This window comes from Erigeron canadensis, chromosome 3 (assembly GCF_010389155.1).
Source record: "Erigeron canadensis isolate Cc75 chromosome 3, C_canadensis_v1, whole genome shotgun sequence".
NCBI lineage: Eukaryota > Viridiplantae > Streptophyta > Magnoliopsida > Asterales > Asteraceae > Erigeron > Erigeron canadensis.
Window position 1 is genome coordinate 45,810,163 of NC_057763.1, and position 22,395 is coordinate 45,832,557.

The 22,395-nt window shown below is 31.2% G+C and overlaps 2 protein-coding genes and 1 long non-coding RNA gene across 3 annotated transcripts; all 3 read left to right on the forward strand.

Moving 5' to 3' along the window:
* Positions 1-917: 917 nt before the first annotated feature.
* LOC122590588 lies at positions 918-1,600 on the forward strand. The gene is made up of 4 exons (XR_006322544.1): positions 918-1,032; positions 1,118-1,202; positions 1,309-1,446; positions 1,522-1,600. It is a non-coding gene; the product is annotated as an uncharacterized LOC122590588 (long non-coding RNA).
* Positions 1,601-6,005: 4,405 nt separating this feature from the next.
* Positions 6,006-7,441, forward strand: LOC122592240. Its single transcript, XM_043764432.1, has 2 exons — positions 6,006-6,504; positions 6,597-7,441. The coding sequence occupies exons 1-2, from the start codon at positions 6,006-6,008 to the stop codon at positions 7,439-7,441; spliced, it is 1,344 nt and encodes a 447-aa protein (XP_043620367.1).
* Positions 7,442-7,587: 146 nt separating this feature from the next.
* On the forward strand, positions 7,588-9,648 carry LOC122592241 (ATP-dependent DNA helicase PIF1-like). Its single transcript, XM_043764433.1, has 2 exons — positions 7,588-7,792; positions 7,988-9,648. The coding sequence occupies exons 1-2, from the start codon at positions 7,588-7,590 to the stop codon at positions 9,646-9,648; spliced, it is 1,866 nt and encodes a 621-aa protein (XP_043620368.1).
* The last annotated feature ends 12,747 nt before the right edge of the window (positions 9,649-22,395 follow it).

Consider the following 22,395-nt stretch of genomic DNA (forward strand, 5'->3'; position numbering starts at 1 on the left):
TTGTTACCTTGCTTCATATTATGAAAAGACATCTTTTGTTATTCAAACAACAATGATGTACTAATTGTTATATAAATACGTTGTGACGCAGCAATGGCTACACATATGGTTTTTTTTTATGATGTAAAGCTCAATCGATATCACCAATATCGAAATAGCTGTTCAGTGAAAGCACGTATACTTAAAACATGGCTGCAACCTGGATATGGAGAAAAACAACACCTCCATAGTTTGGAAGTACTTATACTTGACGAACGTGTATGTTTTCATTATTTTAATCTATGAATTCACTTACAGCATTTTAAATTTTTATTATTTTTTATTTGTTGACATGATAAAAAAAATATGGTTTCCTCTCTTCGTAACAGGGAAAGAAGATGCAAGCATCATTAAGTCATTCTAATAAAGCCAAATTTCAGTCCATCTTGGTTGATGATACTGTTGTCGTTATCTCGAATTTCAATATTGGTTTAAACAACTCGAAATATAAGCTTACCGAATATCCATATAAGCTCACTCTTACTACAAAGACAACCATCAAAGTTGCCGACAACTTTAATGGTCCTTTATATGGATTTAAGTTTGAATCTTTTACCAACATTACCAACCAAAAAGTTCTCATTGGTGACCCTATCGGTAATTTTATTAATTATATCCTGTTACTTATAACATCTTTTCCCTATCATTCGGTCCGTACACATGATTTATAGTATGACTTTAATATGTGCTATTACAGATGTCATTGGCTGCGTGGTTACTTATGGTGATCCTCAACCGTTTGGAGATCAAAAAGAACATAAATTTCTGATCAACACCACTCTAATGAATACGGAGTAACTTTTTTGTGTTTTAAAAGTTGTATGTTTAACTAGACATTATATAATATATTTTCCAATTTACGCAGGAGGGACCAGTTTGATTGCACTTTGTTTGGTGTTTATGCCGAACAGTTTTTGACATTTGTTACTTCTCATGATATGGAAAAGCCAATTATAATAACACTACAGTTTGCAAGAACGAAGATTTGGAATGGTAGCAACTAAAATGTCACCAATGTGTTTGTCTTTTTGGTATTTACGTTCCCCAGTAATGAACTTCCTTAATTTTATTGATGCAGAGCACCCCATAGTTCAAAATGATTATTATGGAACTAGACTCTTGATCAACGCTTCTATTGATGAGGTTGAAGAATTCAAGCAAAGGTACTCAACACCTAGAATATACTTTATTTTTTAATAGATGTTATTACACCACTTTGTAGCTATGTGAAGACACTATTATTTTGATATGTATTTATGCCAATTATAGGATGAGTGATAACGGCATTCAACTTTCTGGGTTAAATAAGATCCCCCCAAACAGTCACAATCAAGTGTAACTACAGAAGATGATTTTTTGGTGGACATAGACCATCAACCTTTAGCCACAATTGATAATCAAAAAAAGGTATATATTTAAAACTTGCATCTCATTATTGCACCATATGTGTTGTTTTTCACATATTTTACAAACTTTATTCAGACTACTTGGTACACGAACTTATCAACTATAGAAGGATTTCTTGATGAGGATGAATGGTCTTATATTGCCTGCAAAAAAAGGTATATATTTGTAACCATAGATCCAGAACAAGAAATTGTTGGCTCAATTGACGAACAGTTGGTAATCCCTCTCAGATATAACAAGTGTGGCGATCACCCCCTGTCTATCTAAGGTTTGTTTACATTTACATTAACGCTTAATTCCTAATCATAATAAACATACTGTTGATTTTGTGATTTTATATACCATTAGCATACTAATGTTAATCCCTATGGTTTATTTACCTTAGGTACAAAGTCAATATCATAGTAGAAGATGAAATAGGCTCATCCGCTTTCACCCTCTTTGAAAGAGATGTCATTCAATTGGTGAGTAGTACTGCATACGATCTGAAGAAAAAACAGGCAGACAACAATGACTCATCGCCCGATGAGCTTAACGCCCTCATCGGTCAAAGGTACCTTTGGAGAGTATCTGTAACTCCCTACAATCTAAGATATACTAGGAAGATTTATACTGTTGGCAAGTTTACCAACGACGAAAATATTATTAGAAAGTGGTGTAACCTACATGAAGTAGAACATGTATAATTCATTTATTGTATATACGAAATCCATAATTTCCATTTTATCTTCCCACCAATACTCATTATTAACAAAATTTTTGATTATTATTGTCTCCTCCAAATATTCATTAATAAAAACTATTAAACCCTTATAATTAAAAATTAAGAATATATTTTACACCAAATTTACTTCTCTAATTTATGTATCTAACATCTCAGGAGTCTATTATGAAAGACAATGAAGAAACTATGAACTCAATAACCGCTATTCATCATGATGATACGGATTTGGAACCATCAAGTGCCAAGACCACCACAAAGAGAAGACGCATTCTCATTGAAAATGATGTTTCAAATCCTTGAACCTCAGTGACAACTCTATGTCTTTCCATTAGTTATGGCTAGATCTAAATCGCTTATCTTGCTTTTTGCTTAATAAATTGGTATGCAACGTTGTGCCATCCATTTTAACCCATTGGGTGTTTTCCATTAATTATTATTATTAGTTTTTATGAATGTTACATTGTTTCGGTTGTTCTTAATAAAATTGCATCATTCCATTTAAATATTCGTTTTTGGAAATTACATAATTAGGTGCATGAAACAGGAGATGGATTTCGCCCGACGATTTTCGGTATGGTCATATTCCATTTTCATCAAAAACGTATCACAACAACAAATCTAATGACCCAAGTTCAAAATGAAAAAAGTCCAGTAGCATTCATATATGAAAATCGATTAACATAGTATTTAAATCTTCTATTTGTTTCCTTTGACACCACTGGGACACGGTCCTACAAATTTTTTTGGCATCCCACTTATCAATTGTTAGAAATAAGCTAATATCTTACAATGGGATTCCACCGTTGCAAAAACACTAACATATTATTTGGCCATTTTCCACTTTCATTTACCCCACCTCCAAAATGTAAAAGAATCTTAAATGATAATTTTTTCCCATTATCCTGGCAAAGGCGAGATTGTGTTGAAAATACAAACAACAAGCATTAATAAAATTCAAAAAGGCACAAGTCGCCCAATCATGCCCCGAAATTATTGTTATATTCCAGGACCCCAACTTTTCCAACCGAATGCAAATTAAAAAGGCACATCATGTAGTCCAACTTATATAAATTGGATAGTCAAAGACTTAGGTGAGTTGCAGTCGGTGATTGAAAGAAAAATCCATATTTACACACACATCAAATATTATATTTTATTCTTCTTTCTTTGTAACTTATTTTCCATTAAATATTTACCAAATATATGTAGCAAACATATCACTATAAACAAGATATTATATTCAAAATCTAGATATTTTTTAAAATCCATATTTACACACACATCAAATATTATATTTTATTCTTCTTTCTTTCTAACTTATTTCCCATTAAATATTTATCAAATATATGTAGCAAACATATCACTATAAACAAGATATTATATTCAAAATCTAGATATTTCTTCACATATATGTAAAAGAATATATGTAAATATCTGTAAATATATATTATATACGTTCTATATATCTAAATATCTAGATCTATAATTAAATAATCGAACCTCTTCCTCTCTAAACAATAAACATAAACAAATAAACTATAAATAAACAAAAACCAATAAGCACAAATACACAAATGCAAGATCAGACAAATATGTCATCTTCTCATCGATTACTACCTTCCAAAAGATCTAGGAATGCTACCGATTTACTCCAGTATGGACATATACACAGCTCTGCACAATCTCATGGTAATACATTATATTACGCCAATTATATTGTATTTACTTTGTAAACTTATTGAAGCACTAACTTTCATTAACTACTGTATCTAGAGGAAAGTATCAACGATGCAAAAGAAGCACGCAAAAAGCGCAGAATGTATATAGATTCAAAAAAACACACAAATACTCACTCTACTGTCCATGTTTCACAGCCGCCATTAATATCACATCATATATCAACTTCTCATCGATTACTACCTTCCAAAAGATCTAGGAATGTACCTCAACAATTTTCAACCGTTTCCAATGCTCCCAATTTACTCCAGTATGGACACACCTCTGCACCTTCCCATGCAGCTTCCCACGGTAATACATCATACTTCGACTATTAAATTTTTTTACTTTGTAAACTTACTGAAACACTAGCTTTCATTATTCTATTTAGATGACATTACCAACGATGCCAAAGAAGCGCGCAAAAAACGCAGAATGTATATAGCTTAAAAAAAAACACAAATGATGCCTCACCTGTCCATGTTTCACATGACAAACGTAAAGTTAAGTCCATTATATATGAGGCTAACAATGAATCGCAGCATTCATTTGTGCAGAATATGAACACACCCATCATCACTCCTTCCACAATGGTAAGGCCATTGTACCATTAAAACTCTTTTCCCTTTTTATACATTTATATGGTACCAACTCTTTATCAAATATTTGGGAAATAACGTTTGTAGACTAATAACTTTAACTTCAAAGGCCACACCTTAGTGACTCCTAAATTCATTCTGCTGATATGTATATATGGTTCAAACAATGTATCGCAGCATTCATATGTGCAGAATCTTAACTTTCCAATCATCACTCCTTTAACAAATGTCTCTCCGGGTATTTTCAACCAATAATGGCTTCTCTCCATATGTAAACTACCTACCGTTATAACTGTATTAACTAACATAACTTTTTCCAGAAGCAATATCAAGAGCAAATACAGCTAGACGCATGCGGCTCAAACAAAGAATTTATATGAAAAATAAAAAAGTTGCTCATAATCATAGTCATGTACCTAAAGAATACTTAACCACTGCTGGAATGTCCACAGGTATCATGCTCTTATGAATAGAAAATTTAATCTAGGGGAAAAAAAACCTTTTGTGATACAGTTTGAATTAATCTTAACTCAGATTATGCTGATGAAGGGGACCCGATCTACAAGTGTATAAGTTGTGGGGCAATGGTGTGGCATGCAGAAACTTTAAGAGGTAAAGAAGGGGGTAAAAATGGAAGATACTCAATGTGTTGTAATACCGGCAAAATTGTTCTTCCAACAAATTCCAAACCACCACCCTCGTTGCTATCTGATCTTTATTTCAATAGACATCCATTGAGTAAAAACTTTATGGAATTCATCAGACAGTATAATGTGATGTTTGCTTTTACGTCAATGGGTGGAAAAATTGATAAAAAAAAAGTGAATAACGGTCCTAGACCTTATATCTATCGGATACAAGGACAAAATTGTCATCAGATGGGAGGATTGGTTCCAATAGAAGGTGAAGCTCCAAAGTTTTCACAGATGTACATATACGACACAATTAATGAGGTTTCACACAGGCTAAATGCAGTTAGGTACAATATAATATTATCTTATTATACGATATAACTATATAAATATAGATATACATATACATATAATAAACTTATTAAATTATATTATATTCTTTATGTAGTAAAACTGCTTCAGATTCTATTGTAACCAAGCAGAAACTAAATCCAGATCTGATTGCTCATTTGGTTGAATTACTAAACGATTGCAACCCGTTAGTCAAAACGTTCAGAATGGCAAGAGATCGCGTTACCCTTAAGCCTACAGAAAAATTCAAACTAAAGCTTATCGGTCGAAGACAAAAGGATGGTCGCACATACAATCTCCCAAGTGTTGATGAAATTGCAGCTCTGATTGTTGGTGACATAGATATGTCTTTTGATGAACGTGATATTCTGATTGAAAGTCATTCGGGACATTTAAAAAGAATTAGTGAATTGCATCCATAGTATCTTGCACTTCAATATCCACTGTTATTTCCACATGCTGAAGATGGATATCGAACTGACATATATCATAAGAATGCAGATGAAAATAGTCCTCACAAAAAAAAGTGTCACCATGATGGAATATTTTGCATACCAAATCCAATTTAGGGACGATGTACCATCTTTATTGCATAATGGCAGAAAGTTATACCAACAATACTTGGTTGATGTGTACACGATGGTTGAGGCAGAAGGAATTTCCTACGCAAGGAACAATCAGTCCAATTTAAGAACGGATTCACTGAAGAACTTACAACAAGCTTCAAATAGTGGAATAACCGACAGTGCAAACATAGGTACAAAAGTTATACTGCCTTCTTTATTTACCGATAGTCATAGATACATGATGCAGAACTACTTGGACGCAATGGCAATATGCAGATCCTATGGATATCCTGATCTCTTCTTAACGTTCACATGCAATCCACAATGGTATGAAGTTGTTAGGTATATGAAGCAGGTCAAACTAAATCCGGAAGATAGGGCCGATACTTTATCCAGAATGTTTAAGATTAAGGTTGATCGGTTGATGCAAGATATCAAAGAAAACAACATTTTTGGTAAACTTGAGGCAAGTATGTTTTTATAAAATAATTTAACCTTGCCACTCTATAGATTTTTTTTTAAAAAAAAGAAACTTTATTAATTCATTTCAATCTATTTGTAGTTGTTTACACAATTGAGTTCCAAAAACGTGGACTTCCTCATGCTCATATATGTCTATTCTTGAATGAGAAAGATAAACTCAAGGACATCGACTCAATAGATCGTTTTATTTCTGCCGAGATTCCAGATGAAAATGTTGATCCAGATCTTTATAAAATCGTAAGCAACTTAATGGTTCACGGTCCATGTGGTGAAGCCAATATGGATGCTGCATGTATGGTTGACAAGAAATGTTCTAAAAATTTCCCCAAAGACTTTTCAGATATTACAACCATCGACAAAGATGGTTATCCTCACTACCGCAGACCGGATAACGGTAGAAAAATAATTAAAAACAAAATTCCCCTAGATAATAGGTATGTTGTTGGTTATAATCCTACTCTTTCAAAAAGTTATCAAGCCCATTTAAATATCGAGTGGTGCAACCAGTTAGGAACTATAAAGTATCTATTCAAGTACATAAACAAAGGAAATGATCGAGTTACAGCTGCAGTTGTTGATGAAGACATTGACGAAGTACAAGACTACTATGATTGTAGATATTTATCAGCATGTGAATCAGTTTGGAGGATTTTAGGATTCGATATTTATTGCAGATTTCCTTCTGTTATAAGGTTGCCTTTCCATCTTGAAGGCGAACAGTATATAACATTCACCGAAGAGGGTACTATTGAAAATGTTCTTAACAAGACTTCTGTCAATTGTTCAATGTTTTTAGAATGGATGAAGTGCAACAAGGAAAATTCTTTGGCACGTACGTTAACATATGGTCAATTCCCTGAACATTTTACATGGAAGGCGGATAAAAAAAATGGGCTCGGCGATCCAGAAAAGTGGTTTCTATAGGAAGGATTCATAATGTTTCTCCAAACACTGGTCAACTTTTTTACCTAAGAATTTTGTTGAACCATGTAAAAGGACCTGCATCTTATAAAGAAATCAGGACTTACGGAGGTAGAACCTATGAATCTTTTAAGGAGACTTGCTACGCTATGGGTTTGTTGGATGATGACAAAGAATACATTGAGGCTATTAAAGAAGCAGCTCGCTCTGCATCTGGTCCTTTTATAAGATCATTATTTGTGATGATGCTTCTAAGTGACTGCTTGGTCGACCCAGTTGTTGTATGGCAACAAACATCAAATCTATTAACTGAAGACATTCTTCATAGGGAACGCAAAGTACAAAAAAGACCAGGTTTGCATACTCCTGAAACTTTTTTTGACAAATCGTTTCTAATTACTAAGCCACCAACTCACCAACTAGAATATTCATCACAGGGTCCTCAGATTCATTTTTGTTATTACTTTTCTTATATCTATATATATATACACCCAATGATAACCCTTTAATATAAAATTTAACACTTTTTCCCTTTTTTTAAAATTTCAGATATGAACCTCACACATGAACAAATACTTGACGTTGCGTTGGTTGACATCGAGAAATTGTTACAACGTCACAACAATACACTAAAGAAATATCATGGTATGCCTTACCCAGTTGGTACATCTCTATCTGACGTTGGAAATAGACTTATTGACGATGAAATGAACTATCCATTTGACCAACTACAGATCAAACATGGTAATTTGTATCGAAGTTTGACAAATGAACAAAAGCATGTTTATGAAACAATCATTACAGCTGTTAGTGCACAACAAGGTGGTGTTTTTTTCTTATACGGTTATGGAGGTACCGGGAAAACTTTTGTCTGGAAAACATTATCAGCAGCAATACGTTCAAAACGACAGATTGTTTTGAATGTTGCATCAAGTGGAATAGCAGCTCTTCTCTTAGACGGTGGCAGAACAGCACATTCGAGATTCCGTGTTCCTATAAATATAAACGAAAACTCATTATGCTCTATCCGTCCAGATAGTCCACTAGCAGTATTGTTACAGCAAACAAAGTTGATCATATGGGACGAAGCCCCAATGATAAACAAACATTGCTTTGAAGCTTTAGATAGAACTCTCCGAGACATTTTAAAATCAACTAACCCTCAAAGCACACACATACCATTTGGAGGTAAAGTTGTTGTTTTCGGTGGTGATTTTAGACAGATTCTTCCTGTTGTTCAGCAAGGTACACGTCAAGATATAGTTAATGCTTCACTTAAATCATCTTATCTTTGGAACTATTGTACTGTACTTAAAGTTACAGTTAACATGCGTCTTCATGGAGGAACAAGTCCATTAGAAATCGCTGAGACAAAAGCATTTGGGGATTGGCTATTGAGCATTGGAGAAGGTACAATAAATAACCCAAATGATGGAGAAACTGATGTTGAAATTCCTGAAGATATACTCATAACAGATACAACCGATCCTATCAAATCTATCATTCATGCCATCTATCCAGAGTTGAATAAAAATTTAGCAACCCCTTCTTACTTTCAACAAAGAGCAATTTTGGCTCCAATACATGATGTTGTAGATGTTATCAACGACAAAATGATGGACCTAATCAACGAAGAAGAAAAGGTATATCTAAGCTGTGACAAAATCCCTGAATCTGATCTTGCTCAAGATGTCAACAAAGATTTTTATTCTCCAGATTTCCTCAATGCCATCAATGTCGGCGGTCTCCCCAAACATAAGTTGACTTTGAAGAAAGATGTTCCAGTAATGTTATTTAGAAATATTGATCAAACTGCCGGACTTTGTAATGGAACAAGGTTGCAAGTTGTTACACTTGGTGACCGTGTTATTGAAGCAAGAATCATTTCAGGAAACCATATTGGGAAAAAAGTTTTTATTCCAAGAATGACATTGTCTCCATCAGATAAACGGATTCCTTTTAGATTACAAAGGAGACAGTTCCCATTGGCCGTTTGTTTTGCAATGACCATCAATAAAAGCCAAGGACAATCGCTCTCAAAGGTTGGATTGTATCTAGAACGTCTAGTCTTCACACATGGTCAATTATATGTTGCACTTTCAAGGGTAACAAGCAAAAAAGGATTGAAAGTTTTGATATGTGATAAAAACAAGGAAATTTCAAAGACTACAACAAATGTTGTGTATAAAGAAGTCTTGCACTCTCTGTAACTTTTACTTCTTTGGCTACTTATAATTATACTTCTATTATGAAAGCTTTTCTACATATTTTTTAACTGTATTGTTTAGTCGTAAACAGGACTGTCATTACTTCTCTTTATATACCAATTTCTATCTAAGGTACTTTTAGCAGATATATGATACCTACAACCTATAGGTTACTTTGCTGCTAAGAAGAACATCAATTTCTTAATTGATGCCTAAATGCTTTAAATTGTCATATATATCAACTACCAGTCATCAAAGATGGTTCCAAGTGGTGACTTACCTATCGTTCTGGTGAGCATGATCTTAAAATCGACCAGTGTTACTTTCAGCCTTTTCAAATATCAATCAAAAATTTCATCTAATATACACAAAGAATTGCTATGTTGATCAATCTGAGCATTTTCGCTATCATCATTCACTACTTTTAATACATGTTTTTGTTACTTAATTTAATGGTTAGTCGTAACCAACACTTTGATTACTTCTCTTAACATACCCATTTTTATATAACGTACTTTTCGCATAACTTATATGATACCCACAAACCTTCACGTTAGACTGCTTATAAAAAAATATTTACTTTGTTGATTGGTGCTTAACTGCTTAAAAGAGTGGAATGAGTCATCAACGATAATTCCAATTGGTGATTCACAGGCAACCATCGACAAGTGTATAACATAACATTTAAATCAACTATATATGAAATACCTATGAATCTTTTTAAGACAATATTATCTTATTTTAATAGATACAGTAATCTACAACCAAATTAAAATATAACATCAACTTCAATTAAATGTATTTAATTTCTATAAACATGGAAACAAAACTATCTAATATACTTGGTGATCACCTACAACATCATTTACTTTTTTAAAATATTCATTATTATAAACTATACTTTTGTTGATAACAACCATTACTTTCAATGGATTTCATACAATCTAATGGTTAACTCTTTTTTTAGTCTGACTCTTTCTCTTTTGGTTTTTTCAACTACACCATTCGTTACATTTAACATTATATAAAAACTCTTAAATATAGATCCTATTTTTACTTACAAAATTATAACGTAAAATTTATTTTAATGTGTACTACAGGATTATATTTTACGGATGGTTGCAAACTCTCAAGCTTGGAGCTTACTATTGTTGAATCACGAGAGAAACATCGAAAGAAAATGCAAAAAATTGAAGAACGACGACAAGTTAATTTGGAAAAGTTTAACAAGATAGATGAAGAAGCCGACAAAGTTGCGATTAAGGTGGAAAAAGTGTTTGCCGAACTAGATGAAAAAATGAAAAGAATGAGAACCATAATAAATGTAAACAACAAAATATAAAAAAAAAATTGTTATTTTATATTTCATAGACTTACGTTTACCGAGATCATCTAATAAATTTTTGATTCAATATTCATCCTCTGTGTTACATTATCTATACGTGCATCGTTTTATGTTGTTATGTTAAAAAAAAAATCTTTTCACAGCCTCTCTTTTTCAATGATGAACCGAAAGATTGTGACCGTAAAACGCCTCGGACTACTTAAATGCCTCTTGCGCTTCTATACCGCCTCATACGTGATACAAGTACGCCTCGCCTCAAAACGCACCTCGGGGCTATCTTAAATCTTTGCCACGTTGGATTTTATTCTATGTGTCATGTCCATTTATTCTTTTACAATAAACCTCATTTATTTGATTTTTAATTAAATATAAATCTTTAAATAATATTAGAATCTCAAAGTTTAAACATTCTTCGGCAATAATGTCAAATAACTAAAACTACATTTTGATATATATAATTTAAAAAGTTACTTGAGTAACAAATAACTAAATGGGATATATGATCCGTTTCAAATATTTTATAATTATAAAATATATGATCATAATTTACTAAACTAAATAAAAATACTTAATAAACTAATAAAAAAATTTTATTTACTCTCATATTTAATTAACCTGCCTGCGATATAAAGATATTTGTCTTGAACACAAAGATAATTAACTTGCAAAAATCCAAAACATCTATATAAAATCACATATCCTGTATCTATTTTCTCATATATTCATCATTCTTCAATTACTTTCAAAATTATCTTCAATTTCATATGGCTCAAATACTAAAATACCTATATCAACTTACACCCATCGAAACATCTTGGAAAATAAAAGTCAGAATTATTCGTTTGGTTATTACGCCTTACGATTATAATCTACCATTCACGGGAACGATACGTTTGTTCTTAATGGACTATACGGTAATATTGAAACAAAATAATTTTAAATTTTATTTCAATATCATACATTTGACAACATTATAATAACGTTTTTTTGCAGGGAAACAAGATACTTGCTGTGTTAGAAAAAGCATTGATCAACAAATTTGAACTTGAATTTCCAGAAGGAACTATTGTTACACTACAAAATTTTGACGTTCTACCAAACAATTTAACAAGCTTTCCAATTCAAAATTCTTACAAACTACTACTCAATCGATCAACTAAGTGGTCTAAATCAAATCAATTTCGAGGACCTCTTTATGGATTCAACTTTACTAATTTTAAAGACATCTACAATTTAAACAAACCTATTTCATTCAGTATTGGTATGTTATTTTATACTTCCATGATCACTATATTATATAAATAATATTATTTTACCTATTTTTATTCTTATACAATTTTTATTATTGTAATATACTATTAATAATTTATTTACTTCAATGCGCAGATATTATCGGACGTATTCTTCAATATGATATACTAGATGAGGTACAAAATGACAAAGAGACAAAGGTTTTATTACTGCATTTACAAAACACAACGTACGGATTTTCTTCTAAACATCATCTTTAATAACTAATTATTTTTTCCGTATTTTATTCAACTTAATTAAAATTACATTTCTTTGCTCATCAATTATAGCATATATTGCATGCTCGCTGGGACATTTGCAACTCAATTCTCATCTTACATTGCTTCACAACCTTCTAAAGACAATATTGTTATCATTTTGCAATTTGCTCGAGTTAAAACAATAGGAGGTATCACAATGTCTAAACTACCAAAATCATCTTTATATTTTAATATATTCTTTACCAATACTAACGTTTATTCACTATTTAACAGGTATTATGTGGATAACTGAATGGGATTCATATTCATCTACCAAAATGTTCATAAATACTCATATCGCTGGAGTTGAACATCTAGCAAATATGTAGTTGATTCATTTACACACATATTATTTACTAATTTCATGTTAGTCATTTATTGTCTTTAGATTTTAAAGAATATTATTCAAGCATTTAAACATCCATATTCTAAATGATTCATTTACACACATACATATGTACCATATAATTTCATCTCACTTAAAATAATTCATTCCTTAATCTTCCATACAATCGAAAAAAAATACAAACTGAGTTTAAAACTTCCGCGCAATGCGCGGGTAAAAGACCTAGTATATATATCTATATAAAAGTCTATCTCAAAGTGCTCACGTGGCGTTCTCTAAGCCCGCCACGTCAGCATTTTCCTACGTATCGTCACCATATCGATCCAAGAGACACGTCAACAACCATGTATGCGCCTACTTTGCTTAGTCAACCCTCACACAGGTATCTAAAAGTGTCATGTATTTTTTAAAAATAAATGTTTGTGCTAGGAATTGAACCTAGGCCTTATAGCAAGGAGGCACATGTCTTTTCCAACTCATCTAATGGGAACTTGGTGTTTTGTTTCCTATTCAATGCTATATGTACTTTACAAATTTTTATATGTAAAATTGTGAGTTTTAATATAAAAACAAACATCAAATTCAATGTTGTTTATCTATCTTTCCCTATAAATCGAATAGTGATTACATTTTAAAAATATTTTCTCAAATGATAATAGTTTTTGTGTTATATTTTTATCATAATACAAATAAGCGAATATACATACTCGTATATATAATATCAAAGAAAAAAATTATTACAAAGTAACAAATTCTTATATTTTAGATTAAACATTAGAATTTAGGTTTGTGGTTACACGAGAGTTACGTCATTTTCAGTATTAGATTTTAATTTATTATGGTTTCAAATTTAGTATACTATGTTTTGTTAGTAACATTTTAATCTATATTAAAACTTTGACTTTTATATTTAAATATTTTTTTAAATATGCCCATCGATATTTTTTTACCCTGACACGCTTAGAGATATTTTAATATAACAATCATAATATGTTCATTGAAGTTGTAGACTCTGACATAGTTAGCAACATTTGAATATTAAAAAATCATAATAGATCATTATCATTTTATTTGTTTTATTATTACACATAGTGTATCATATTCTTTTTTGAACTATTAGAAATATATTTTTATTAATAGATGAAACATATCCTAAATATTTCAATTAGAATATAACAATGTTATATATGTTTTCTATAAATACGACATTTTTACATACCATATTTATTTATATGTGTCTAAAAAAAACAATAATAGTACAATCATTTTAATATATTATTCACATTGATTTTTATTTATTTTTAATTTATCAATCTCTCTCTATATATATGAGCCTATCAGAAAACGTTCGCATGACACTCTCTGGGTCCCCACGTTAGCATTTTCTTTTGTGTCATTACCAGATTGATATTAAAGAGAGGTCAACACCTACTTTACTTAGTCAGCCTTCATAGTGGCCATTCAAGTGGTGTTAAATGTTACAAATGGGTTTCGAACCTATGAATGCAGAACAACATATGGACGCATTGCCAGTGGACTAGATTTTCATTTCTGATATTATTTCCCAACTACACTTAATATGATATTTCATTTTAATAATTGACATTTTTAATAACAAATTGCATTTTACTAAATATTTCTCATTTACATTTAGCCGTATATATTTCAATGTCGTCTATCATATTTGGCATTTCGTCACTAAAAGTATCCGATTATTAGTTTATCCATGCTATCTACCCTATCCTTTTTGTTCTCATAATCGTATATTATAACTTTGTATAATATATATTCTATCTATTAGAAATCTTTTTAACAAAATAATAAAGTTCACATGAATGCTTGCGAATGGTAAAACTATTTATAAACATAGTTCAAATGGTTTCGATCACATGAATGATCGAATTAATAATTACAAAGTTTGTTATTTTTTTATATAGAAATCTTATTTGTAATTTGAACTTACAATTTATAATAATAAATTTAATGCTTTTTTAATATATAAAGTAGTATAGATCAATATATCGATTTCAACATCAACTATTTATAAATAATCAGTTCACACAACACATGTGTATATACAATCATGTTGGGTATATATAAATAATTATATTTTCATTTACTCAAGTTCTATTAGTGGCAAAGACATAATTTAGGCTCAATTAGGCTATGTTTGTCACAAGCCTTTCAAGATATTTTCAGGAGCTTTAACTTTAGTTTTAAACGAAAAGCTCATATAGTATTAAAACGTTTTTAGAGTAACTTGCTTTAACTTTTATTTGAAAAAAAAACTCTAAAGTGAAACGCTATTTCAAGTAGCCACTTTGCTACATCAACCATATAAAACATATCTAGAAGATAAAAGCTTTAGGTAACCACTTTGCTTAAATGCTACAGCTTACAACTTCATCTAAAATCTAAAACTACCTTTGCCAAACATACTTTTTAGTGTATAAAATATACCAGTAATCTTAAATTGAGTCAAGATGAAGATAGGAGATTCTAAATGTATGCTTTGGTGGGAGGTCAGTTAGCTTTGAATTTCACTAATATTAAAAAACAGTGCTGAAAATATAGAATTTTATACACCACTATATGGTTGCTACAACCACTTTTGTCCTCCGTGTAGCTCTGTCACTGAATTCTATGATCGTTTTTGTTGTATATTATTTATGAGAAATCAATGAGAACTAAAATAGCTTGGGGCAACGCCCGGGTATAACCTAGTTATTAATAAGTTCAACTACGAGTATTATCTTTTTTCGCTTACTTATTTCGGTTATGTATATCGCATGCTAAAACACGCATGATTGATGAGTACCACATAGGGATGGGCATGGGACTGGTACCGTACCGTACCGGTCCCAGTCCTGACGGTCCCAGTCCCGAAAATAGTCAAAACTTAGTCCGATCCCGGTTCCATCGGTACCGATACCAGTACCATATCAGAACGGGACCGGGATATCGATACCAAATCCCAACTAGTCCCAAGTGCTACTTTCATTTTTTCCTTTTTCTTATTTCTTCACCTGTAACCTGTTAGTGAGAAACGACCATGTCTATTTTGACATGAAGTTTATACCTCATATGATATAATTGACAATAACTATATAATATAAAAACACATACAAACAAAAGCAAATATGTTCTCATATAATGACATTCCACCAGAACTAGAAGTTTAGAACATTCATACAATTATACTTGCAAATGCAGCTGCTGCTTCTAGCTATTCATTTGGAACCAAATAAATAGTTTATTTGGGACCAAATAAAGAGTTTCAAATTCTCCAAAAGGTTGCATATATTGTATTCGTTCCAAAAATAGCAACAAACATTCTCAAAATAACATTAAACGCTGCAAGCTTTTGTAGATATCATTCTTCGACAGCCATTTCTTCATTTCTTTTACCGTTTCGGTTGTTGATCGCTTCCTCAATCAAAGGGGAGTCTAAGCATGCATGAGTCTATGCTAGTCTTCTACCCATATCACCAAACTAATCTTCTCCTAGCTCAAGTGGTTATCCTAAAGGTACAATATTTTCAAAAGAACAAGTGTTAGCTAATAGTAAGATAACATGAATTTGAAAACATTTACCATTTCATAAGATACTAACAAAATCATCTTTTAATGTTAATATCACATACAATCATAACCTTTCATAAACATAACACATTAGGATAATCATATTCCTAATTGTGTATAATTTTACTTTCTTTATCTTTCTTTCTTTTCTTTATTCTTTGCCTAGACGTAGGCTAAGTGACTTATGCCACTTACATAGAGATGTGGGGTTATGTGTAGGCGGTCGTAGACCATACATGGAGTCATCACACCCGACATGATGGGCGAACCATAAGGTGGTCCATCGGCGTCGTTAAAGAAAGACAATGTCAATCCAACTGAATAAACCATTTATGCCTTTACGCATTGGTGGTTAGTTACGGTTAGGACCAATTTTGCTGAAAACTATACCGTCTCCAGTTGCATCTGGAGACCAGAAGACTTGTCAAGAAATATTAAAAGTCCAGTTGCAAGGTACAGTTAATGCGACTAAACACTTCCTCCAGTTAAGATCTGATCATACACCTGAAGACATTTCAATTGAAGTCAAAGACATCAAGTGGAAAAAAGAGAATAACAATGGCAGCGAAACCCAGTTGACATTCTAACCAGATCGTAAACTAGAGACCATCAGTGTAAATGCACTTACAAAGCTTTACACTGATTACCAGGAAGACCTTTTTGCATTATGTACTATTATCCAGACAATAGCATTTGTCTATGATTAAAGTACAAAGTACATAAAGCAGGTTGGATAAAGTGACTTTATGTCTTACTTTATCAAACATTTCTAAGGAATTAGATGTGATTCCTTAAATGCTCTCAACCATATTTGTACGGCAAAGTTGGGATCCCAATACCAACCTTTGCCTATAAATAGAGGTCTTTGCACAACCAACAAACGACCTTTGCATATTCGGACTTTGCATTCTTGGTGACTTGTGCAATATTCTCTCAATCATTAAAAGGAACATTTCACAACTTTAAGTCTTTCGATTGTTTAAGAGAATTTTCAAGTTTTAGATCAATTGTATTTCATAGGTTGTTAGGATATTTACATTCGTGTATTATCTTAGTTTCGCAACAACCTTTTATTTAAATAAAATACACTTGAAAAATACATATTGTCTCACTAATTTACTTTACAAGTTCTTTACTTTATTGCATTGTCTTTACTAATTTACATATGTCACCTTAATAAGTGTGCGTATTGCAAAGAATCTCACCATTGACATTGAGGTGTCTTCAGTAACCATCTTTAAAGAAGTTGAGACTTACAAGTGGTATCAGAGTAGGCAGGTTGAATTGATTCAATTCCATAACCTAGGTCTACTAAGATGTCTACTGAAACTGAGAATGGTTCTGGTCCACAAAATGAAACTGAAGTTAATACACCACCGGTTCAAAATGTGAACACTAATCCTCCTCCTCTTCCAACCCCTAACCATGTGCATGTTCACTACTCCAATACTCCTGTTCCCAAATTCGATGAAACAGTGAAACCTTTGGAACATGGAAGGCAAGAATGCTCTTACACTTTGGTGGGATAGAAAGGTATATGTTGAAAATCCTTATTGATGGACCACATATACCCATGTCCATTGGGGTGAGTCCTCTTCCAGACCTAACTAGGAGAAGAGGTACTAGAGAAAAGCCTAAAGACCATTGGTCTGATGAGGATCGCAGACTGGTTGAATTCGACCTCCCTTTTAAGGGAAGTTGAGTTTTACTATGATTAATTAAATTAATTTTTAATTATTTACACTATAAACCTAAGTTTTGAATAAACTAATTTGAAGTCCTTTCAAATATTGAACATCCATTTCCGATACAAAGATTTGTATGGTTATAAAATCCCAACAGATGTTACATAGGAATAACTAAATGAGCTCATATATTAACCATAAATAGTCAAATACATAGTTCAAATAGCAAACATAAGTGATAACACATAAGTTCAATAACAACTAAAGCATAAGATAAGTTCCCACACAGGGGAAATGATAAAGCATATTGCCAACTAACATAAAGAAGTAAACATGTAACACTCAAAGTCCTAAGCCTAAAGTTTGGTACAAGTTCCATGCTACCATCCTAGCCACAATTTGCATAATTATAATGAACAACGAAAGTAGAAAATCTAAACAAAAAACAAAAAAAAAAGGAGGGGGGGGGGGGAGGAAGAAGGGGTTTGAACTTGCGACCTCCCACTCTAAAGTCTTAGACAAAAACCACTGCACCAAGCATCACCTTTCTTTAATATTGATAAATATTATATTTATTTTAAAACCACAATAAAATGACAAAAAACTCACTGTTCATGCAAATTGTCTTTAAATAGGTTATAATATAATTGAATAACTTTCAACTTGACCCCTCAAAATATTAACATATTTATAGTTAGTTTTAAAGTTTTGAATTTACAAATTTAAATATATTAAAATAAGTAAATTTATTATTTTCAAATATTATAAAGTTTTAGTTTTAAGTAAATAATAGTTTTATTAATATTTTGGGTTAAAATGAATTAGAATAGAAAAAAATGTGAGAAAGAAGTAAGGAAGAGGTTTTAATGCTGACAGTAGTTTTTGAATTGAAAAAAGCTGACATGACAGTGAGAAGAAGTGAGGAAGAGATTTAAAACAAGATCTTAGTAAGAGGGGCCTAATAACACATCTTTATCTCATCATTCTTTTTACTTTTTGATTTTCTAAGATTTACTAAACAGAATATTTTAAAGCGCACATTAACATATAATAAAAACATTACACTAACTAAAAAACAGTACTTTAATATTGGTAATAAAAAGAAAATCACATTTATTTATAAAAATACTACATTAATTAAAATTAATTAAAAATCTAATATTTGAGATTAACTTAATCATAGAATGATAACATGCAAAAGAATTAAAAAATATGAATGAAAAAAGTTTAATGGAATACACATATCAACTATTTTTTTATTTTTTATATTTATTTTAGATTTAATTTATTATTATTTTAAATATAATAAATAATTAACTGTTACAATTGGCTATGAATATAACTTGCATAAATTACTAGCTAGATACCCGCGTAATGTGGCAGTGATGGCAGTAACGACGTTCTTATGGTGGCGGCGAGTCGGGGTGAGGGTGGAGGCGTCAAATGATGTTGATTGATATAAATATAATTAATTAATGTAAAGGCGGTGGTGGAGATATTTTAGAAGATAAAAGTTTACGATAAAAAATTAGTTCATTAAGGCCAACTAGGGAATTTTTCTTATATGTATTAAATAAGGAGGGTTTATTAAGGGTAAATTAATAATTTCCAAACTCTTCTTTTTATAACTTTTCAACAATATGATATAATTTTTATAATGTAGTAAAGATAAATATATTTGTGACTTCTTTAAATTATAATTGTTCAATAATTCATGTTAAGAAGAGAAGTTTTCATGAATTTGGTACCATCCGTAGAATTCCAGTTTGGTTAGTCAGAACATGATTATGGCACTTGACCTTAATGGTTCCCTTATTTTATACACTACTACATCCATGTTTGTGCCCATTGGCCTGCCTTCTTTGAGCACTGGTTTAACACTTCACACCAATTTGGAAAACGTTAATTCTTTTTCACCCTCATTTCACTTGAGACAAATATATTTATCTATATATACATAAGGGAAAATTACACTTTTGGTCTCTGAACTTGACACGTTTTTTACTTTTAGTCATTAAACTTTAAAAATTGCAAATTATACACTGAACTTGTCACTTTTTTTCACTTTTGGTCACTGCGTCAACTTTGTTAGTTTTTCCCCGTTAACTTGCCCAGATTCGTTAATTTTCATTCACTGTTCATCCTTTCCATTATTCCATAACTAAAATCGATAATCGGTCCAACTTCAGGTTTTATATATTGTTTTGGCCGATTAGTGAAAATACATACTCATTTATTATGTTTTGAAACAAATTTTTTATGTTTACAGTTACTATCTATTTGTTATACAGTAGTTTGATTAGATGAAATAATTGTTTTTTTTTAACGACGATGAAAAATTTGTTATTAAAATTTTTATATATAAAGATAGATTTATTTAGTTACTATGTTTGAATTTTGAGTCTTCTTATATCTACTTTAACCGTAGATTTTTTTTGTGTTATATAAACTTATATATTTTTCTTAATTCATTTTATTAACTATTAATAAACGAAAATAAAAATAAGATATTGTAATGTTTATCTGAAGTAACGTGTTGTAGGTTTTTCTGATAATCTATAACGCCTTATGATTTAACCATAAATATTTTTGTCTATGTTATATAAATTTGTTATAAAACATATAATAATGAACTAATTTTTAAATATATTTTTCATTGATAAAATTTACACCAACTACTATATGTTATAAATAAAAATGTTTAAAGTCAAAGTTAAAAGTAAAAATATTAAGAAAAATTCAAAATAATAACATTTAAAATTGGACGAATGAGGTATATATAAAAAAAATTAGGTAAATTACACTTTTCATCACTGAAGTTTGTCGATTATCGATTTTAGTTATAGAATAATTGGAAGGACGAAAAGTGGAAAAAAAAAACTAACGAATCTGTGCAACTTAACGGAGCAAAACTAACGAAACTGGGCGCAGTGACCAAAAGTAAAAAAAAGTGAAAAGTTCAGTGTATAATTTGCAATTTTTAAAGTTTAGTGACTAAAAGTGAAAAACGTGTCGTGTTCAGGAACCAAAAGTGTAATTTTCCCAATACATAATCATCATTTTCATGTCCCCCAATGTCCCCTAAATGTGAAATAATTATCCATCACAAAAATTCAGATTTCATCGCTGGTGCTTTTCATTACGGACGAACCGTTCCATCGCTACCCACCCTGCTTTCAGAGTTCCAAATGATGAGGTTGGTTACAATGAATGTACATTGTGCCAAAACAAATCTTTATGTTCAGTATTTTGATGGATATGTTTGAATGTAATGTACCAAACAAAACTTGATGTTCAATTTTTGAAAATGATTATGCTGGACATGTATTTTCTCGCTGTAATTATTTGGTTTAACCTTTAATTAAACGTAGTTTAGTACTTTGATGATCTTGTGTGTAATGATCGCCCCTTTAAATCGTGTTTTACATTTAGATGTTCTAAATAATTTACATTTGTATTATCGATTAGGTTTTAAAAATGAAACATAATAATTCTATTGATTCACATATCATGTAGCGTTAATAATATTCCAAAGCTAAAAAGACAGTGAAATATGGTGAAATAATTTCAGAAAATCTTGTTTTTCTAAATAACTCGCTAGCATGAATAATGTCTTAATCAAATATATTGGAGATGGTCTAGAAAATAGTTCAAAAAAGGCCAGACAAAGGGAAAAGAAAAAAAACGCTACATTTACATTAAAAAATAAATAAATAGGTCGTCATCTTCAAAATAAACTAAACAAAAATGCATTTGTTATCTACCCGTTTTGATAATCACTAGAACGCTCGAAGTTTAAAGCAACAATTGAAGTTTCTCGCCAACATTATATAGCTCTCATTTTCAGCTTTTAAATTAACGTTGTTTTTTTTTTTTTTTGCATAGTATTAAAAATAAAAGAAAAATGACAACATGGATGTGCGTGTTTCCAAGAAAAAGATGGATATGACTTGTTGGACAGTGGCAAAATTGCTATCATAATTTTATATTTATTTAAACGGATCAATAATGAGAGTAATGCTATATTTTGAGATCGATAGAGGAGTTAAACCTGAGGCTAGAGAAATGGAGAAGAGCCCTTGAAGATAATGGCTTGTGCGTTAGCAGAGAGAAGACAGAATACCTGTGATGTGACTTCGATAGGCAGGAGATAGGACGAATTAGGGATGAGGATATTCGCATTGGAGAACGAATATTGTGCCCAAAGAAGTCATTTAGATACCTAGGATCGGTGATACACAA